This window comes from Bombus impatiens, unplaced genomic scaffold, assembly GCF_000188095.3.
Source record: "Bombus impatiens unplaced genomic scaffold, BIMP_2.2 scf_0151, whole genome shotgun sequence".
NCBI classification, from domain to species: Eukaryota; Metazoa; Arthropoda; class Insecta; order Hymenoptera; family Apidae; genus Bombus; species Bombus impatiens.
In genome coordinates, this window is record NT_176570.1 from 2630406 (window position 1) to 2650701 (window position 20296).

A 20296-nucleotide genomic window follows, 5' to 3' on the forward strand; every position below is an offset into this window, starting at 1 on the left:
CACCATCCGCGAGCCAGTTCCGACGTAGAGAGCGGACGACTAAGACTAATCCTAACAGAGCTGCTTGTCGACCCACGTTTCCGCGCCACCGTGTTGCGCTTCCTTTCGTAAATCGAGAGAGAATCCGCGAGGAGACGGGTTGTCCATGCTCCTCGCCAGTCGACCTGTGCTCCTCGTCCGCCAGTTATCCAGCAACCAGTCGCGATTAATATGGGCGCCTGGATGTCCTGGCTGATCCTGTTGCAGCGTACGTATTTTTATTCCCTTTTCTTTTATTATTCCGATTTAATGTTCGTCTATTGGTTGACAGTTCGGAGTATTAAACTTTTGCAATTTCCGCGCAATATATACACGATTTATGTTAGGATTAAATTAATCTTCCTTACGATTCCATGAAAATATTCTTCGACGGTGTCGTTCGTACTCGGTGAATTGTCTTTAACTTAGGATTTAATCGAGTCTTGTTAAAATTTTATAATTTTTCTGTGGTAAATATTCCAACAGTGTCGTTCATGCTCGAGGAATAGTCCTTAACTTAGGATTTAACCAAGCCTCTTTGAGATTCTATAATTTTTCAGTGAAAACGTTCCAACAACGTCAATTGGTATTTGAGAAATTGTCCGTATCTTAGGATTTAATTAATCTTCCTTAAGATGATGCGATTATTCAATGAAAATATTCTCCAACAGTGTCGTCCGTGTTTGTCCACGGCTACGACAACGTGGGATTCGACGGCTGGTATCAACCGGTTCCGCATCGGCCGGTCGACATCATCACGGACGTTATTAACGACCTAGGCGTGCGGATTCTGCAACAGTACACGGCCCACGGGAACGTTGCATTCTCGCCGACGGGGGTTGGCTTCATCCTGGCCGCACTTTACGAGGGCTCGGCTGGCAGAGGAAGACAGCAAATCGCGGATGCTCTTGGTCTACCGCGAGATCGAGACATCACCAGGATCGGTTTTCGCGATATCCATCGTAGATTGAGGGTAAGAATTATCCTAGTCATTTCTGACTCTCGTTAACCCCTCCAGAAGTATCTTCAATATTTTAATATTTTAATAATTTGACGATATGGAATTGATTGACAATGCACTGAACTTCAAAACAGCCCGCTTATAAAAAATGCAGGCTATGACTTTCTGTGAAACTGCGTCTTTTCGTGCTCTTCATATTTCATTGCTCTGTTCTGAGCATCTTGAGCAGCGGTGTATGTATAAATTGTCATGCCAGCTATTTCTTTTATATTCTTCGTAAGTTTGGAAAAATCCGAGCATCAGAGGGTTAAATTCTTCACTGTTGCATAATACGTTCGATGAGTGCGATTAGACACAGTAAAGGAACACGGAAAATTTGCTGCGTCAGTTCATTTGAGGCTTGAACGCGTAATTTCTCTTCCTTAACTGGCAGTTTCTCTTCTGGTCGATCGCCCTTTTCGAACAAGTTTCGTAACGAATCAAACATCCGTGACGGGTCTATAGTAATTATTTCTGTATTTCAAAGACGTATTTGAACGCTGATGGATTCCTCGGGGGTCTAACGCTCAATCACGAGAACACGAAACTGAGGCCAGAGTACGAAGACATCCTTCGGTTCTACGGATTCGATCTGTCTATCCCTGAGGAGGAGACCAACGAAACCGAAACTACTTCTGTACCAGAAACAACTAGTGCGATGACTGAACAATCGACGACCGAAGCAAGAACGTTGGTTCCTGACGAAACTACTACGCCAAGTACAACAATAAGAACTATGCAGAGTTCTGAGGTCACTAGCGATATACCAATGTCCACTACTCCCATGGTTGAACTTATTGAAATGACCTTAAGCACCGTAGACGAGCAAGATAGATTGACACAAACTATTTCTGATAGTGCTGTTTTAACGGGTGCTACAGTAGCTACTACCCTGCCTAGTTTAGTTACAACTTTATCTACCGAGGCAATGACTACATCTACGAGCACCTTGCCTAGTTCAATTACAACTTCATCTGAAACTTCTACCACTGTTATTTCTACTACTACTACTACTGCAGCTACTACAACAACTTCTGAAATACCGCAGACAACCGTTACAAATTCTGCTCAACCTATAACGATGGTCACTTCCACACCAAGTATTCAATCGCCAAATGCTGATGGAACATCAAGTACGCCATCGACTTTGACGAGTACCGTTGCGATTATATCTACTCCAAGTTCAACTTCGGAGACGGCCGTAACATTTTCAACATCAATGGAAACAAATTTAGAATCGACGATTACATCTGCTATTGGACAGACGACCGTTTCTACCGATCAGGCCACCGAATCTGTGATGACGACGGAACCCATCACGGAGTCAACGACCGCGTTAACAGGCTCTACGCCAAGTTCTACGTCAACAACTACCGGAACTACTGTCATCGCGTTATCCGCAGAAACTTCAGAAACGTCAGCAGCAAATGTCACAGAAGCTTCAACGAGTTCGACGATCCCAACTCAGGCGAACGAGGCGTCGTCCACGAATGGACCACCTGCTGATGAGAATACCGTTTCAACGGGCTCGAACAATCAGTCTATCCCGAACGAGATGGGATCTACCGATTTGCCAGTCACGACCACAAGTGAAACCGGGTCGACTGGACAGCTGACCACTGTATCCTCGAGCACGATGATGAATCGAAGGAAACGTAGCGACAGGAGCCCCAGGGGATTCTTCTCTAGCTATCCAGGTAGAGTGTTTTATTTCTGTTTTATTCTTCTTTTTCTGTTATTCGTTCTTTCATTCCTCTATACGTTGATTAACAGGATGGATGAGATGAGTGTGGAGAATTTTGTAGAAAATGATTAAGACGAATGGCGAAGGATCTTAAAGCGCTGATGAATCTGGTTGGTTTATTGTATTAGGATCCGTGAAAAATAAAAGGGAGATAGAGATTAGAAATTGGGATAAATTAGTGGTTGTCTGACACGCTATACAGTTTGTAGATTTTTTGTCTTCTTTTGTGTTTTCGTGTCTCCCTATCCTTGAAGAGTAACATTATAGAGTATTTATATTAGCGTAGCTGCAAAAAGTATTGGCGCATACTCCTATTTTCTAACGAAGCACTCTTTCGTATCGAGTTCTACATTTCATTTTCACAGTATCAAGTTTTTGTAGTCATCTGTGTTTTTTACACGTAGAACAATCTTTTTGACGTGTTGACTAGACTATTTAATTTTCAACTATTAATTTCGTAACTTGTGTCGGAAAATAATTTTTTAATAGAATTTTTCTACTATCTATGGTTCTATTTTTTGCATTTCAGACGAAGGAATTTGGATGCAGGACCTAGGAATCTGGAAGCCTTATTCCACGACCTTGAACGAGGCATCCGTCAGAGACTCGACGGAGATATCGTTCCTAGTAAACGGCTGTGATGTCTCCTCCGTTACGGCTTCCAGATACTTCGCAGTTCTACCTTTTGCCTATTTTCCATCGCTGCACGCAGTTGCACTTGAGTTTCCACTTGATGTAAGAACCATATTTTTCTCCCACGAAAAGCTCTCAAACATATATTTATTTTAATAATTACTATTATAATTATTCATCTAAATGTATGTCGTACGGCCGTACCGCCCGTATGCAGAAAACTATAAACTGATATGATCTATAATTACTGCGGCGACACACGAACAATTATGTTGTCCTCCATTTTAAAATCTACAATACAAAGAGTATATATTGATCAACAGATAAATGATTATACATAATATCGATGTGTGACAATTTTTTAAAAATTTCACATATAGTTACTGCGGCATATCGTCGCTTTAATGAATAATGGAACGATTAATAAAGATACTTGAAATAAATAATAAAGATTTACTAACAAAAAATATTAGAATTGCAAAATTACAAGTTGTACGTTGTAGACTTCTATAACTTTGCAATTTTATATTATACAGAATAGTGAAACGAGTGGCAGCTTGTAAAATTCATTCGTGAAATTTAATTTACTTTAACATTAAATTTATGATTGCCGTAGGAGAGAATTTATTAGTACTGATAGCTAGTAACTCGCGACTTGCCAAGTTTCACCGTTAACGGTAGTTTAATTATACAAGAGGATCCTGAACGTAAAGAGTCATCGAATGATTTCTGTACGAAATTACGTTTCTAACTCGTTATTACAGGACCCAAGGTACAATATCCTGCTAATGATGGCGACAGACAGAAGGGACACGTATCGTTTGGCCAGAGATCTTGGAGGGAAATCGTTGAGACTCTTGCGGAAGCAGTTGCAGGCTACTTGGGTCAGGGCCACCATTCCGTCCTTTATGTTGCGCGGTTTTGTCACATTAACGTCTTTCCTGCAAAGGGTACGAAGCACAATTTCGTTACAAAAAAACTTAAATAGTTATTCAGTTTGTTTTTCCTCCCGAAATAGATCGAATCATTGAAGAATAAATTTTAATAGATCAAAAGGGAACGGTTCTGAAAACCTGGCCGAACCGTGTTTTCCGGTGTTCGCCGCTCGATATTTTGCCATTAGTCGCGGCCATTAAGCGCCTAATTACTTAATCGCGTTAGTCTAGAGATCTTGAGCGCACTTTCCGTTTCTCGTCACGGCTGTATTCCGCGAAGCAGAGCGATCGGCACAACGCGTAGCCTTCTTGACGACACGTAATTCACGACAATTCGAAGCGCACAGCGAAAAATGAGAATTGTTTAATAGACGTAATTCTGGGCCCGGCACTATTCTAGTCGCGAGTTTTACGACCGATTCCACTGTTATTTCAGCATTCTCACAGGTTTTAGTGCCTTTGAATAGACGATGTTCAGCTTGAGATAATTTGACTCTTGAAGTTAAAGTCTTTTGTTCTATTGAGCCACTTCACGCGGTCGAATAGGATTATTTAAAATCGTCGTTGACTTTGCCTGACAATGTACGATTTTTACCAGCGTTTTATCATTTATCCATATTCTTTGAACCGCGTTATTTAACGATTCTAATTATCGTCTTGATAACTTTTCCCGTTATTTGATTATATATTTTTAATACTTCGTTATAAAAAATTAATTTCATTTTCAGTTGGGAATTCTGGACGTGTTCGAGCCTAGAACCGCCGACCTCTCACCAATGACACCAGATCTTGGTGTGTACGCCAGAGACGTGCAACAGAGTATCGGGGTGAACATCAGAAACTATATGAAACCCGACAGAACCCACTCTCGTGAGTCGACTTATCGTCCTACCGATCCTCCATTGATCGTTCCACTGCGTCGGGACTATTATCGATACTATCATCCAGGTTTCTGTTCTCTGCTTTCTTCGTTCTACTGCACTCTTCCTCTACTTTCCTTATAACTTCAAACTCCAAGAGCTACGTAAATATATGGCGGCGTTAAATATTTTAGAAGACCTAGCATTCTTCCTTCGCAAGAATTTTTCCAATATTTTTATCCAGTATCTTCCTCCCGCGAGGTCTAGAATTTTTACAAATTTTTCCATAGAATTATACTCTTGTTAGAGGATGTCGGAGAGTCTCGAATTTCTCTTGTATGGGAAACAGAAGAGGATATCTCGGATTATCGTAGGAGGAAGCGATCAGCGATTAGCAATGTTCGATCAGGTAATCGCTGTGACGCAATATCCACAGGTGAAATTGCGATTCTACGGTGCATGTCGTTCGCAAACAACAAGATATCGGTGGACGCGCGGCGGACAAGTGTCTGACGATGCCTTGCCGTTACTACTGGCGCGTGTCTGATCAGTTTCCCCTTCCTTTTTATTTTCTTCTTCGTATTAGATTGCTACGTAAATTCTGTCAGCCAGAGTGTATCTCTTACGAATTCGATTTACGATATCCATCTATGTGACTGCTATGCTACATCTCTTTCATAAAAATTTTCGAATTCATAATTAAACAAAGACATTTTAAAGGAATCATTAATAAAAACATTTTTTAACCGGCGAAAACAAATTTAGCTACTATAAAATTAATTTCAGAATTGATTTGATCATACCTTTAGAATTTTGTAGATCTAGATTTCAGATTTAGGATTTATTTTAGAATTTTATTATATTTTTCTTAATATTAAGAATATGTGTTTGTGGAAGACGGAATTTTTAGAGACACGCGGTGAAATAGAAATCTTCGCGAAGATCGGGGCATCGCGAACTGCGCCGAATTTGATTGATTCGTCAAGGGACTATCTCATCGTTGGTAGATTGCCGGATCTGTAACTCGATACACTCACTCGTCGAGGTTGTTGACTGGCAACCAACGTCGTATCAGCAAACTGCATCGTGAGAATTGAACAAATATCGCTGTTAGTTTATTTTCTTTGAAAGGAAGAAAACAGATCCATATAATAGTTAATTTCTCTCTTTTACCGCGAAGTCATTAGATGTTTGATTACGCAAAGATTCTGAGAGATTCGCCTTTCCTTCGATCGTCTGTCGAATGTCGAATCGTCGCTAATTCGTTGTTTGTTCGTCCAAGAGCTGTCGTTTCCGGTTTATTGTAATCGACGCCGGCCACGATCAAGAATATTCTCAGTATTGTTATAATGTCGGCTGGATTTAATCACTGATATCCTGTGTGCCTGACTCACCGAGGGAAATAAAAAGACCTTGCGTTCGTTCTCCGTTATGCCTACTAGGAATTCCTGAATCGTTACAAGGAATGCAGCTCGTAAATATTTTCATTAATCTGTCAGCTGCTTGTTTCCAATTTTCATCCTCTCTCTCAATTTTTCAGACTCCTTGTTACTCGTTTCATTTACTTAAAACTTCTTTATCATTTGCACTGTATTAGCTTATAACTGAGATGATTTCTGGAAAAAGGGTCTATAGGTCTATAATAAAAGAAGATCACTTGGAAATAACATAAGTAGTTATGGTTTGTTGGTTTTTTAATTTAGTTACTAAGTTTAATAGCTAAGAGCTACTTTAACACGATATACTTGAGAAAGAGTCTTATGGAACCCTTGGTCTTGTCTTATGGACCCATTTTTTGGAAAGCTTCTCAATTATATAATTTTATCGAGTTTTAATAAGTAAGCGTTTAGAGTTACGAATAAGATATTTAAAAGGAATTTTTCTTTGTAGGAAATGGATTATTCGAGAGGGCAGGGCCAGTGCCATTTACAGTTGTCCATCCGTTCCTCTACTTCATCGTCGACGCAGAGACTTCGGTAGCTTTGATCGCTGGTCGGGTTAACGATCCGCTCAATTCGCGAATTTTGTAACTCTTAATCTACTTGGGAACAAAGATGGACAAGTTCCGGGTAGTAATAAACACATATGTTTATTTGACATACTTATAAATATCGTTATATATCTATAAACAATTACACACATATATATATATTTATATTTATTAGATCTTTCCTAGTTCGCACACACCTACCTTTAAGTACACGATGTCTGTACAAAAATATCCGTACGTTGTAAATAAAGAAGGGAAAAAGAGAGAGAAAAAGAGTGACGAAGGGAGAGGGAGAGAGAAAGAGAGAGAGAGAAGATTAATTTAGCTTTTCGATTAATAGACGATTATTAAGGGCGATGGGCAAGAACTTAGCATTTTACAGAATTCGCTATACAATTTGAGTAAGATAGATGCATAATCATAGGGCTTGCAGTTGAAACCGCGTCTTTTAATTATTTACGTCCTTTCTTTAACGTGGCGTTTCAACGTCAAGCCGTTAGCTATTTCTCCGCTTAGACTTCCTTTCTTTTTATATATTCATGTACAGGCTAGCAAAAAACTGGCAGACGAACACGCGGTTCGTTCGCGGCTGAGAAATATATTATTATCTTACTTATATTTATATGTATATTTATATATATAAATACAGTCCTACGCGCGTGATTTTCTTTTTATCGTTCCATAACGATCTCCACAGTCTCGCGCGGTCTGTGTTTGATTGGCTTCGCTTTCCGAGTAGCAGTCTTTAAGATAGAAGTTTCTCAAACTTCTATCCAATGTATAGATACATATATATCTTATATCTCTCGTTTCTTTTCTACCATTCCTTTTTTCTCTCCTGCTTTTTTCGTCTTCGAAGAAGAACGAGAACCATTCCTGCTCGAGTCCCGTTTTCTTCGACAAGTCTTACGTATTTGGCAGTGATTCGTGCAATCTCCTGGTTACCCCTCGGTTAAGAAATCGAAGAAACGTGCAGAGTTACGCTTGGAACTCCTATTCGGACAGTCGGTTCGTCGCAAGCTGTCGACAAGGTCCTGTGGCAAATGGTTATTTGGAAACCGGGTCAAGTGACGTTCTTCAGGATCCATGGTACGAACTTGGAGATCCTGGTACACACGCCTGGCAGATTGGCCTCCGCGCAACCAATTCCCCAGGATATGATGCCAGCGAGGAAGTACCGACCGTCTTTCCCTCTTACTTGGAGAGGACCACCCGAATCACCCTGAAAATTACACGTAAGAAGCCTTTCTGAGTCTTGGAAACACGGCAAAAATTTGTTTGGTTTCAGAACAATATCAATTTTAATACGAATCTAATATTTGAAAGAATATTCATACATTGTCGTCCTGGTGGGACAACTGGAATCTTGGATATTATTCCTGTATAATAAAATATATATATACAGAAAAATAGTAAACTAAATGATAGAATATATATATAAAGTGTAAAATATAAAATGAATATGGAATTTAAAAGGGTACCTGACAAGAATCTTGGCCTCCACTTTCGTATCCGGCGCACAGGAAAATATCTGGTATGAACTCGTGTCTCCCAGCCCTCAGGAACATTGACTTACACCTATCATTACTCACTATGGGCACGGAAACCTGCAATAGATACGCAACCCTCTTCTAAATTAACAATTCCGTATCTATCTTAATGTACCTAATATACAAACTATTCAAAGTAAGTACTAGAAAATAAAAATAAGATAAATATTCGAAAACTACAGCAGGATTAAGTTTCGTATCATTAATCGTGTTAATAAAAAGGTATAAATTTATCTACAAATCCGCAAACTCATTACAAATCTTCCGTTAAAACGTGGTATACAGCGAATCGAACCTCTAAAATTGCTGAAGCTTACACTTGACAATCTTCACACAATTTTACCTCTTGCAACACAGAAGGTAGTGTACCACCTTCGCTCAATCTTCCCCAGCCGGTGACAGTCGCATTTTCGCCGATCAAAAGATCGTCAGTGGCTGGCAGGCAAATCGGCGAAATATGCGGCGCGAACGTCAATGAGCTTTCCAATCTAACCAACGCCAGATCGTATTCGTAAGTGAAGAAGTTGTACTTCGGGTGCACCACCTTCTTCGCAACTCCACGCTCAACGTAAGGCAATCGTTCTTGCACAGACGAAAAATCGTACTCGCCCACTCTAATCCGGATCTGCGAGGTCAGCAGGCTATAACAGAATCGATAACAAATATTTGTTTCGTTTTGCATTTTAGTGGCTATTGGAAGAAACAGGTAAGCTGTTCGACTCTGTATTCGGGTTAATCGAGCTTCATTTTCTATACGAGAAGCGGCAACATTTGACAACGATCGTAGATTTTCTTTTTCGCTATTTTTGTTCTATCATTTTTTGACAAATTTTGAAATTAATATTCTGAATTATTCTTATGTGGCTTGCTTCTGAGAAATCCTATCGCGTTATTAAAATGGTGAATATTCAATTATTGGTGCTAAAGTGTAACGCTCTTTACACGATTGCTTTCGGAAAAAGAAAAACGTGACATGTCGATCGTCGTGAAAAGTTCCAAGAAGCTCGTAATTCCCTAATAATAGAACGAGGAATATTACTCACTCGTCTACACAGTGTCCCGCAGTCGCGATCCAGTTCTCGTTCAGCACCGCTCCTCCGCATCGATGAGTACTGGAGAAGCCAAAGAACGAAGTACGCCTAACAGATACTTGCCAAGGCCATCGACCGAACGGTGCGTCCTTGCCTCCAACGATCCTGGTCTCCGGTCTTGGAAACAGGGGCGGTACTCCGCACTGCATACCCTTGCTTTCAGTCGCGGCAGACACGGTTAACACCGATCCAGTTTTCGCGACTGCCTCGGTCGTAGACACTGTCGTGTCAGGTTTTGGAGTGGTCGTGGTGGTCGTGGTGGTCGTGGTCGTGGTCGTACTGGTAGTAGTTGTAGTGGTACTAGTGGTAGTTGTCGTAGAAGTGGTAGTCTTCTTTGTGGGTCTAGGCCTAGCAGAAGTCTCAAAGTGAGACGTGGTGATGTAGTGTGCTGCGCCAAGCGGTTTATGAAACTCCGTGTTCTATAAAAAAGAAATATATAAATATTAGTTGGATTGGTTATCCGAGTATTTCATGTGCGATGTTGGAATTTCTTAATTTTCTATATGTGAGAGAGAATCAATGATTATGAAGAGATAGTATATATATATATTGTTTACTGATATACGAATTCTATAAAGACATAATATTTTTCAATTTTGTCAATAAATTTTTCGCACAAGCCAATATTAGTTTTTTAAGATGGTAGATGGAGTTCTTCGTTCATTTTGTATCATGCTGTTCGATGGACTGTGTAATCGAGCCGAAGGCCGATCCGCCGTTTCTTTGTTGCGATTAACAGTAATCTTTGACAAAAAGTCGCGCTATGTTTTCTTTCGTTTAGCGAAACGATGTTTTTCCTATGACGAGTACCGATAGAATCTAATTGTACCGCGGGGTACAGAGAGTATATTCTTGATCGAGGATACAACACGATGAAGCTATTGCTTAGAGGGGAACCAATCTCTAGATAAGACACGGAAGCATTATATCTTTCGTGTGAGGAAGAAGCGTTCGTGATTATGAGCAGCGTGGCAGCGGCGAGGAACCGAGGATCCTCGAGTTATTTAAGAATTCTATGATCTTATGAACACATCAAATTATGAATTATGAATATTACATTATGAATCACATTATGAATTATGAATATTATGAATTGTAAATTAATTATGAATTACACTGATACGATCTAGCATGTGTATACGATAGCGCCTTGTTAATTGGCCACGAGTCGATTCCTTATTTGAATAGCTGGCAACACTAGACAAAATTATTAAAGGATCTTTACTATGGATGATTCTATTGCAGCAATTAAGTGAAAACAGGTGAAAAAGTAATTATAGGATCGATAGAATGACGTGTTATTCCAGTGATATTTTGATAAAGATTATCCGTAACTGCAACTTGCAAAATATTTTTAAATTAAGCAGATTAGAGGTTCGACATGATGAACAAGTGATTGGACGTACTTCATGCGGTTCGGTCGGTTTGAAACTCGGCCGCGGTGGAAATGCTTCGGGCCCGTTCTGAAGAAGGCTAGGATTGTCAGTCCAGTGCGGTTTCAAGGACGGTCTCGGCGGCGTCCAACTGTTTTCCGACCAGAAATGCGAACTGCTGGTCAAAGGTTTAGTAGTCTCGGGTGAGCCCATCGGCTTTGTGGACGACAACGGTCTTTGCTTCGTGACGAACACGGGCTCTGTGGTCACATGCCAGTGAGAGGTCTGTGGCAAGGATCCGGCTGCGCTAGAATGAAAGAAAAGCTTGAAGCTGGCGCTCGAACACCGTCGTTTCGCTCGATTGTTCTAATTACTTATGGAGTAAGTTAATAAATTTGAAATTAGACTTTAATCGAGGGGCTCAAAGGAAGAAGATTGGCACACAGGACAACATTTTTCATTCGAGGAAGCTGTGGCTAAGATCATACTTCTAATAGAAAATTCTATGCTTCCGGACTTTGAAATATTATTATGCCATATTTCCAGGGCATCTGATGATAAAATTCTGTATGTGAATTTATGGCTTGTGCATTTGCAAACATTGAAACATATTGTTATACGTATTAGCAATACAGTATAAATTCATAATGAAAGTCTTCAGGTGAATTTTATATACTTTTAGAGTGTTTAGAAACGATACAAAAAGAATTTTCAATAAAAATTTCAAGCTACGATTTTAAGTCACGTAAAGACATAGTCGAATACCTGGTAGTGGACTGTTGACTGAAATATGTCGGTCTGACAGTGGTGGAGGTTTTCGTAACCGTGCTGGGACTATTGGGTTTTGAGATGAAATTCGGCCTGGTATCTGGCTGATCGTTCATCAGAATCGGTCGAGAGGTGGTGGTCGTTTTTATCGAAAAATATGGTTTCGAGAAGTCTGTTGTAGGTTTCGGGGATACTGGTTTGGTCGCCCATTGTGGACGTTCCGTATGAATGAAGTTCAAACTTGGATGAGGGTCCTTGACAGATTCCTGGATGGAAGATAAAACATTTCTGAATTTTATTTTTAATTCGAGTCCCTCGAGATTTAAGTATTTCGAATTTGTTAGATAATATTGGCAATTTGTGATACTACTAACTCGTAATTTGGAATTTGTAAAGTTTCATTAACCGTATACGTTCTATTGTATTATATAAAGAGCCCGAAATAAGAACAGCTATTTTAGAACGTTATTACCAAATACTCACATTTTCATCGACTGAATTAACACTGGGTCTATGTATCGACTCTTGCACGCTCAAATCAGCATCCCCGGTCTTACTATCATCCGGTCTCGACTCGGACGGTCTTTGGTTGTTAGGCCTATTGTGCCTTATACCTTCACCTTCACTGGAAGCATGTTCTTTCGCCGGTAATCTAATCACCAATGTATTGTGTCCAGTGTCCACCTTATCCTTGAATCCCTGAAGATGACTCTGAAAACTTCCATGCGTCGTATCTTTCTCTTTGATATTTGTATGCTGACCACTTTCCGGTCTTGTCTTCTGAATATTCAAGGAGTCATGATGACCAGGTTTCTTCGTATTCTGACTACTATCCTCCCAAACACCTCCAGGTCTTTTCGAATTCTGTGATCCTTTCTCCCAAAGCTCGGAAGATCCTGGTCTCCTAGTATTCTGAGATCCCTTTTCCGAAAGCTCGGAAGATCCAGGTCTCCTAGTACTTTGAGATCCCTTCTCGCACAGATCAGAGGATCCAGGTCTTCTAGTACTTTGAGATCCTTTCTCGCACAGATCCGAGGATATAGGTTTCCTAGTACTTTGAGATCCTTTCTCCCAATGAACCGAGGATCCAGATCCAGGTCTCTTGGTGCTCTGAGACCCTTTGTCCCAAGATTCTGACGAACCTGGTCTCTTCGTGCTCTGAGAGCCCTTCTCCCAGAAATTCGACGAGGCAGGCACCGCCGAAGTTTGAATTCTGTCCTTGTGATCGGACGTGGGTTTCGCGTGCGGTCTTTTTTGCAGCGGCCTAGCGGAACCGGCCGAGAGCGGTTTGTGCGGTCTGCTGGACCCTCCGGAAGATACCGGCGTCTCGGATGGATGGTGACTCGGTCTAGCGGTGCTCGAGTCCGTGACGAGGAAGCTGGAGAGGGAGGTCAACGTTGGCCTGGTCGATTCGTTGCCCAGTGCCTCCGCTAGGGTTGGTCTCAATGGATCAGATGAGGAGGATGAAGCGTGTTGATGGTACTGATGTTGGTGGTGTTGAAGATTGGACGCGGTGATCGCGTTCGTTGTCGTATTGTGCACACAACAGCTGCCGAACATGAACGTGTCCACGCACACGCCCACGTGCGTGCCCTCTGATTTAATGCACTCCCACACGAACATGCACGTGCCTTCTTTGGACTCTGGCCCGGGGACTCGACAGGGTTTCGGGGTGATTTTGTAACCTACGCATAGATGATTGACATCTTTGGTACCACATTTTAATTTTTCCGAAGTTTCTTTATGGTTAGCATTGTAAGAAGTTAAGAAACGGTCGAAGTATCTTGGATCTAGACTTTGAGGCGTTCTGGGAGCTTCTATCATCCTGTTATCCATCGTCATCCAATCGATTATTCTACGTTGGCGAATTGTATTCTAGGTGAACATGGAAGGATATGAAACAGCGGAGATAGACAATGTTATTTCACACGTTTCATGACATTTATCGACTGCTCTGTCAAACCCATATGATGAATTTGTGTCAAATATCAACCAGAAGGAGAAGGAACGTGATTTCTGTTATAGATTAGGAACGTTAAGTCGATAACTTTCATGATAAATTTTGATCCTATGAATTTTTCTTTATTCCAACATGTGTATCGCGCATCTGCACGAAGATTAGAAGTAGGCCAATAAATGGACAATTAAATCCTTCTAATAGCAATGTTTACATCGAAACTAGAATCGATTTTAATGGCCCGTAACGATCTATTATACTAATGCCTGGCTAACGAGAATACCTCATGAACTCAATGGACGCTTATTTCCTTATCTCGAACACGTTGAACTAAACTTTCAACGATGCGCCTGTTGACCTATATCTCGTAACCGCGTAGTGCGTGATGAGTAACTGTTTAACTCATTCGATATCGTACCAACAAAGCTTTATAATTAACGCAGGCATCCTGGGACCTGCGAGGTCGCGCTGTTCGAGGAATAATCGTTTCTCTCGTTCAAGGACTAACTGCTGGATCGATAGTTCTTCGACACCGTGCGATTCTTCTTTGGATTTCGGGTAAATCGCTAATTAAAAGGACCTGGTACCATTTGAGACAGAATCCGAGTTCGGTAATTGGAGCGTCGTTAACGTGCTCAACCTTCGATAGAATCTTTCGTTGGTTGGTGAAAGTGCGCCGTGATCCTCTTGGAGTGCTCGTAGTCACGTGAAGTCGGGGACGTACGCGAAAAAAGAAAAACAAAAAGGAAAAGGATGGAAAGAAGCAAGGAAAAAGCGTGTGGTCGATCGTCGAAGTGTACGGGAGTACGTAGACCTGGGCCAGGTCGTTAACCGAGACAGTAAGAGCGCGTAAACCGACGTAAATTGTCGCGGTCTCTACCTTCACGGTCTCGCTTTCTCCTATACCACGTTACCGCGTTAATTAAAGAAAAACTTTATCGGTGGTCGACGTTCGTTCGTCTTCGTGGGGAGAAACAATGGCCGACAGCGAAGACATACAGTCTCATGGATCAGAGGACATTGTCTATGATAGTTGCAGGGGCTTGAATCGTAAGAAATAGATGACTTGGTTCCAACTATCTTGTTACGGTGAAACGATAGAATGCTTGATTGTATTTCTATCAAAAGTATACGCGAATAGAAAGCGAATATACTTCTGCTCAGAAGTCTTCAGACAAACATTTTTCAGCTAGGCCGTACGTATATATTTTTTGTTCCACGTTCTTCGTTACGTAAAATTTATATCCATCGCGAAAACAACGATAAATCACGTCAATATTAATAACTAAACTCTCCTGCAAGTTACGACTTTATAATATCATACTATGACAGATAACACTCTCTAAAGCTTCACTACCTCATCGCTAAAACTACTTTACGCGACGTCCTTTGGATCCTGGATTATTCCATGAAGCTTCAAACCTTTATGGACCATCCGTGACACCTCTGTGGAGGTACAAAAGGGACGAGAATGCTTGACTGAATTGTCTGTTGGAAATATGAAACGGAACATAGGTTTCTGTGCCACGAGTGGTTGATAGAGGATCAGTCTCTTTTGCTGGCGCACGATTTTCCGCATTGTCCCAGGTAGTAATTAAAGACGGATATTAAAGCTCGTTGTTTAGCAACGTAGAGGCGGGTAGTATGGTACTGGTACGGTAATTACGTTCACGTTCGTTATGACTGTGTACATAATGCAGTTGGTAAACGGGGATAGGAATATTACGTTACCATCGCTAAGGTAGCAGAAGATATTAATTTGCTATTAATATCGCGAGCGCGTAAGGAAAGTCGTCGAGATGAATACTTTGAATTTATCATACTTCTGTAGACAGTTTAAATGGTACGGCATACGGTACATTAATTTTCCAGCGCAATTATCGTTAGTACCAGTGCAGAAATGAGACGTGCAGATTTTCTGGTACACAGTGCAGGGTTAATGAGAAGTGGAAGACTTTTCCATTCTTATTTCGTATCTCTGGTGGTTGTTCAGGACACAGGGAAGATGAAAGTCGCCCCCTTTGTTCGCTTTTCCTTTCCCACGGCCGCGAAGCAGACGACCGACTGCACCTTGACCGAGTTCCTTGTCCAATTAGCTGTTACACATTTTAGAGGAGTCTCAATGAAGAAAGAGAAACAGGTTTCGAACAGATGAAGGAAAGAAAGATGGAGAGTGGAGAACGTTTAACGACGAAGGGTTACAGTCAAAACTAGCCATTTCTACCTAAATGAAAAAGGTAAGTATCCGTCTGAAGTCACAGTGTGTATTTTCGATCGGAAACTGTTACTGCTTGGAAATTGGGAGAGTCAGAAGGAGAGGGAGAGAGAGAGAGAGAGAGAGAGAGAGAGAGAATGATCTAAATGCGCAGGACGTCAGGCATAGCATTAAAACGAAGGGAATCCGATTAATGGCCAGTTCTGGTTCGAAAGCATGCGAGAGAGTCTCGAGCGAGGAAGTGGTCCAGCCAAGAAAGTCAGCTCGGGGAGACACGAGGAAAGGAACGCGCCTGCTACTGAAATACTCGCGTTTAAAACCACCAAAAGGAGTATTACTGACTGTGACCTCGATTCAGCGTACTGAGGGACCTGGCGATGCCCGACCACCAGAGAATTGTGGCCACGTAACCGATCCACCGCATCCTGATCCCTGAAATCAGAAATCAGAATCATTAGAAATATATTACGTTACTTATCTGCCTCTCAGAAGCTGAATGATCAACTCTACCTTTTACAAGTTACAGAATTTCGTTGCCCAGGTACATGATTCACGTTCAATTCTCAATGAACGAACGAATAACGTTCCATCGCAAAACGCGTATTTCATCGACAGAACCGAAGGAGGACAAATCAACGCTACAAAAAGGAATGACCTTTCTTTCTTGCCGTATAAAATCCGCAAGATTGAAGAAGCTGAACCTTACGCGAATCAAGCAACTATTCATCGATGCCGTTGGTTCAACAGCTATAGAATATCAATCCTCCGCGTGTTTCCAATTTCCTGTTCGACTCATCTATTTCTTCGTCGTGGAAATACGCGACAGCCGTGTATCGACGTTTCTCGTCGCGGCTATGAAACGATATAATCCTTCCATGAAGAAAATGCGCAGCTCTAGCTCGAGGGCATTGTTACGCGCGCTACAAGGTTAATCTTCGGAAATCATGCAAATTGCGACCGGCTACCGGTGGCACAGTTGCAAAACTCTTCGTCTAATCCCATCGGGACACGGCTACGTGTGCGTCCAGTTATCCACGGGCCGAGTTACACCTGTATGGCTCGCGTTATTGCCTATGCCACAGCTCCGGCAATTTCCGATGCACCGCTGCATACAGGTGCGCGCGTGCAGATACGTGTACGAGGCTCCTTCTGTCGCTTCTCTTCAGTTTCTGTTACTAATAAGCATGCCTAATGCCTCACGTTCCTCGCGTGCCTTGGAACCGTGCCAAAGTACGATCCCTAGGTCACATTTTCGCTCTCGATGCGAGAAATCGTGCGAAGTCGAATTTTACAGACTTTTGTAGGCTACGTTTATGCGAAGTGATAGGAGAAAAATATGCTACATAATAATTCACACTCTTCATCCTACATAAAATAATTTTTTATTATCAAGTTTTCTATTTCTATGTAATTTAAAGTTAATTTAAATTTAATGTTTGAGAAACAAAATAATTAACAAATTCCTTCTTAATTTATTAATTAATTAATCGGAATTAATCGTAGAATTTAGAGGAATTTTAATTTCATTCTTAAGTAATTTCTTAATTTCCCAACTAATAGTTTCAACTCTTTCGTAAGTTGATTTTAATGCTTCGACCTGGATTTTCACGAACTCGTCGTTTTTCCGTATCGAAAAATAGCCTTCGTACTATAAGATAGAATGCTTAACGACCGTGTTTATCGAGAGGCATTTGCGTCCTCGGTTTAACTCGTTTCGGTTAAACTACACTATCACAGGGTACGCGAATATTTTCTCCTTCTTTCGTTATCATTTACGTTAAAGATTAATTGCTCTCATAACATACAAAACGTTTGATTATTTCGCCTAAAGATCAAGACTGAATTTTAAGACGTTGAAACACAGGTGACTGGAACAATCCTACCTTACTACATTTTACAACCGAAGACCAGAGAAAAAGGGAGTTTCAACGATTTAATTTTAAAGTCTCGACGTCTGGTTTTTCATAATGTTATATCACTGGAACGAAATGGAATGGCGGAACAATCGTTGTTCGCGCGCCTTTCTACAGTCCCGGGCGAAAGAACTCGTCACACTGTAACGGTTTAATGAAATGTGCGATTGCACTGGACCGTTCAGCCGTGCCTTTGTACTAGAAACCTTTCACGGGATTCATAATTTTTGCGTCCGCGTCTTATGAGTCCTCCAGCGCGCTAACCTGAATTTAATGCGGCGTAATATCGTGACGAAGAGGTCAGTATGTAGTCGCGAGGGAAATCGATATATCTCCCCAAGCTCTCTTACCTCGCGATGGGTGGGGTCTCCAGAGATTCAATTAAATCGACTCTCGATTAATAAGTATTGATCGTGATAAATGCGACGCACCAGGTGCGTACGACATACGCCAAGAGTCGATCGACTTTCTGTCTTCGAACTGTGATATAGAGTGGCTCTTAGAGAAAACTCGCTGGAGTGTAGCTACTCAAGTAGTAAGTTCATTTTATTCGTTTGAAACTTTATATTTATATTCTAAAGTGGTATCGAGTGTACGTAAGAGTCAGTGACTGTTTTGTCTTCCAAGTTCGACCCTGTTCCGATTCTGAATAAGAATCGTGATTAAAAGAAAATATTAAAACTTGTCGATGTAAAAGGTAAATGCAATATGAAGAGAATCGAAATATTCTGTTGGAGGCGAAGCTTGACTATGAAAAAAGGATGAATATGAATGGAAATGAAAGATACAAGAGGGAACGAAAGAGGGCGAGGTCTGTGCGTTTGCAGCGCGTCTTTACGACGAGTCATCAGCGGCTATTATGCAAATAAATGAAACAGCATGGTAGTAAAACCGTGAGATATGGTGTAACGCACGATCGCGACCAGCTGGCCATGTTTCCACGCTGTGAAGATCCTTGCTTGAATATTACGCGAAACGGCGCTGCGTGCGTACGCGTTCACGCGCGTTTACACACGAGTCGCTTCGGTCAATTAGGGTATTGATTTAACAGGATTTCCAGCCCGACGCGAATCGCAGTGGAACGCTGTTATACAAGCGAGGGAAACTCTGACTATTCCTTTGTGAATGCCCATTTCGAGCAGTTCCTAGTTGCAAGTGTATGTAAATTAGCAAAAAGGAATTATATAATAAAGGACGAGGAACTTAAATAAGATAACAAGGATTATTTAATAAAGAAAAATGTAAATAAAGAAGAATATAAATAAAGAAATCGAAAATGTTTAATTACTAGTTGTCTCTTACGATATTGACTTTATGGTTTTGTTGTTTTGTATATCTGAACAATCGTTCAATTTATTTGACCAACTGTTTCATTTCTTCACTGTTACATAATTGCGTACGTATAACATCAAACGTAAAAAGGCTAAAAACACTTTCTTTGCTGCTCGATTCTTCTTTCCATTCAACAACATTCTTCCTCGAAAGAAGTTTCAAGTAGCCATCTGAATCTAAAGGAACGCTCCCTGATACCGCACTCTTCTCCCTTATATCCACTCTACTTCCTTTCTTCACGTTTCGCTAACAATCTGATTTCGGAACAAAGTTACAGCCCCTTGTTGCTGGATCGCAAAACCTGCGAACGCGCCGGGTACATCGTGTGAACGTAATTGAATCAGTAGCAGGTGCAGCCTGACCGATAGGAGAAAAACTCGATGATTACAGTCGGAGAGAAAGAGAGCACGAGGGCTGAAGGCGGCTTGTTACCGAATTCTGGTTTCGCATACCGGGTCATCCGGCTGACTTTCGGGGTTTTCTCGGTCGTTTTTTCAGGCAATTTGTCTCGTTGACACCGATTCCCCGGCGAAGGGAGTCCGACCATGATCTCCTCTGTTTTTTGTTCCAGCGGACGGATGCGGTTTTATCGTGTCTCGTATTTCAACGGCGACACACGCCAGACCGAACGGACGATCCGCCGAACCGAGCAAAATCGATATTCGATAAAAATTCACGTCGCGCCAATGTGAAAGCTTTTGTATCCCTTAGTGAGAAATCGATTTTTCTCTTTCTCTCGAAAGATTGAATGGGAAGGGCGAGTGGAGCATCAGCGAAGAATGTGCCGCGAATGTTATCGAGGATCTCGAGCAACCGTACCTACGAGTCTAAAGCCGTGTCCACGCTGAAGTAAATAGGAGCAACGTTTTTTTGTTGCTGCATACTTCGAACGGTGTTCGACAAATATCAAATCGCAG

At 41.4% G+C, this 20296-nt stretch overlaps 2 protein-coding genes across 10 annotated transcripts in view; one reads left to right on the forward strand and one right to left on the reverse strand.

Moving 5' to 3' along the window:
- The first annotated feature begins 6 nt into the window (after positions 1–6).
- LOC100749238 (location of vulva defective 1) lies at positions 7–7333 on the forward strand. 2 transcript variants are annotated; one of them, XM_024365791.2, is made up of 7 exons: positions 7–247; positions 690–991; positions 1506–2715; positions 3292–3497; positions 4160–4345; positions 5059–5278; positions 7081–7333. In XM_024365791.2, exons 1-7 carry the CDS (start codon positions 211–213, stop codon positions 7218–7220), a joined length of 2301 nt encoding a protein of 766 aa, XP_024221559.1. In that variant the 5' UTR covers positions 7–210; the 3' UTR covers positions 7221–7333. The 2 variants fall into 2 exon arrangements, with proteins under 2 accessions (XP_024221559.1, XP_003487394.1); XM_003487346.4 differs by having other exon boundaries at positions 5059–5200.
- The window catches only part of LOC100749353 (serine proteinase stubble), a 78584-nt gene continuing 65548 nt past the window's right edge, over positions 7261–20296 (reverse strand). For 7 of the 8 annotated variants that reach the window (XM_033319360.1, XM_033319359.1, XM_033319362.1 and 4 more), the window contains 8 exons: positions 16477–16566; positions 12446–13647; positions 11960–12228; positions 11228–11501; positions 9774–10240; positions 9074–9371; positions 8662–8787; positions 7261–8402 (listed from right to left, as the gene is read on the reverse strand). In XM_033319360.1, the coding sequence (XP_033175251.1) occupies positions 8244–8402; positions 8662–8787; positions 9074–9371; positions 9774–10240; positions 11228–11501; positions 11960–12228; positions 12446–13647; positions 16477–16558 (2877 nt within the window). In that variant the 5' untranslated portion in view covers positions 16559–16566 and the 3' untranslated portion in view covers positions 7261–8243. The remainder of the gene's footprint in view (positions 8403–8661; positions 8788–9073; positions 9372–9773; positions 10241–11227; positions 11502–11959; positions 12229–12445; positions 13648–16476; positions 16567–20296) is intronic. The other variant, XM_012382443.3, reaches the window with a different exon arrangement.

Coding starts and splice junctions, on each gene's coding strand:
- LOC100749238 (XM_024365791.2), top strand. CDS start 211: ATGGGCGCCTGGATGTCCTGGCTGATCCTGTTGCAGC. Junction 2,716..3,291: donor ATTCTTCTCTAGCTATCCAG/GTAGAGTGTTTT, acceptor TTTGCATTTCAG/ACGAAGGAATTTGGATGCAG. Junction 4,346..5,058: donor TAACGTCTTTCCTGCAAAGG/GTACGAAGCACA, acceptor TTTCATTTTCAG/TTGGGAATTCTGGACGTGTT.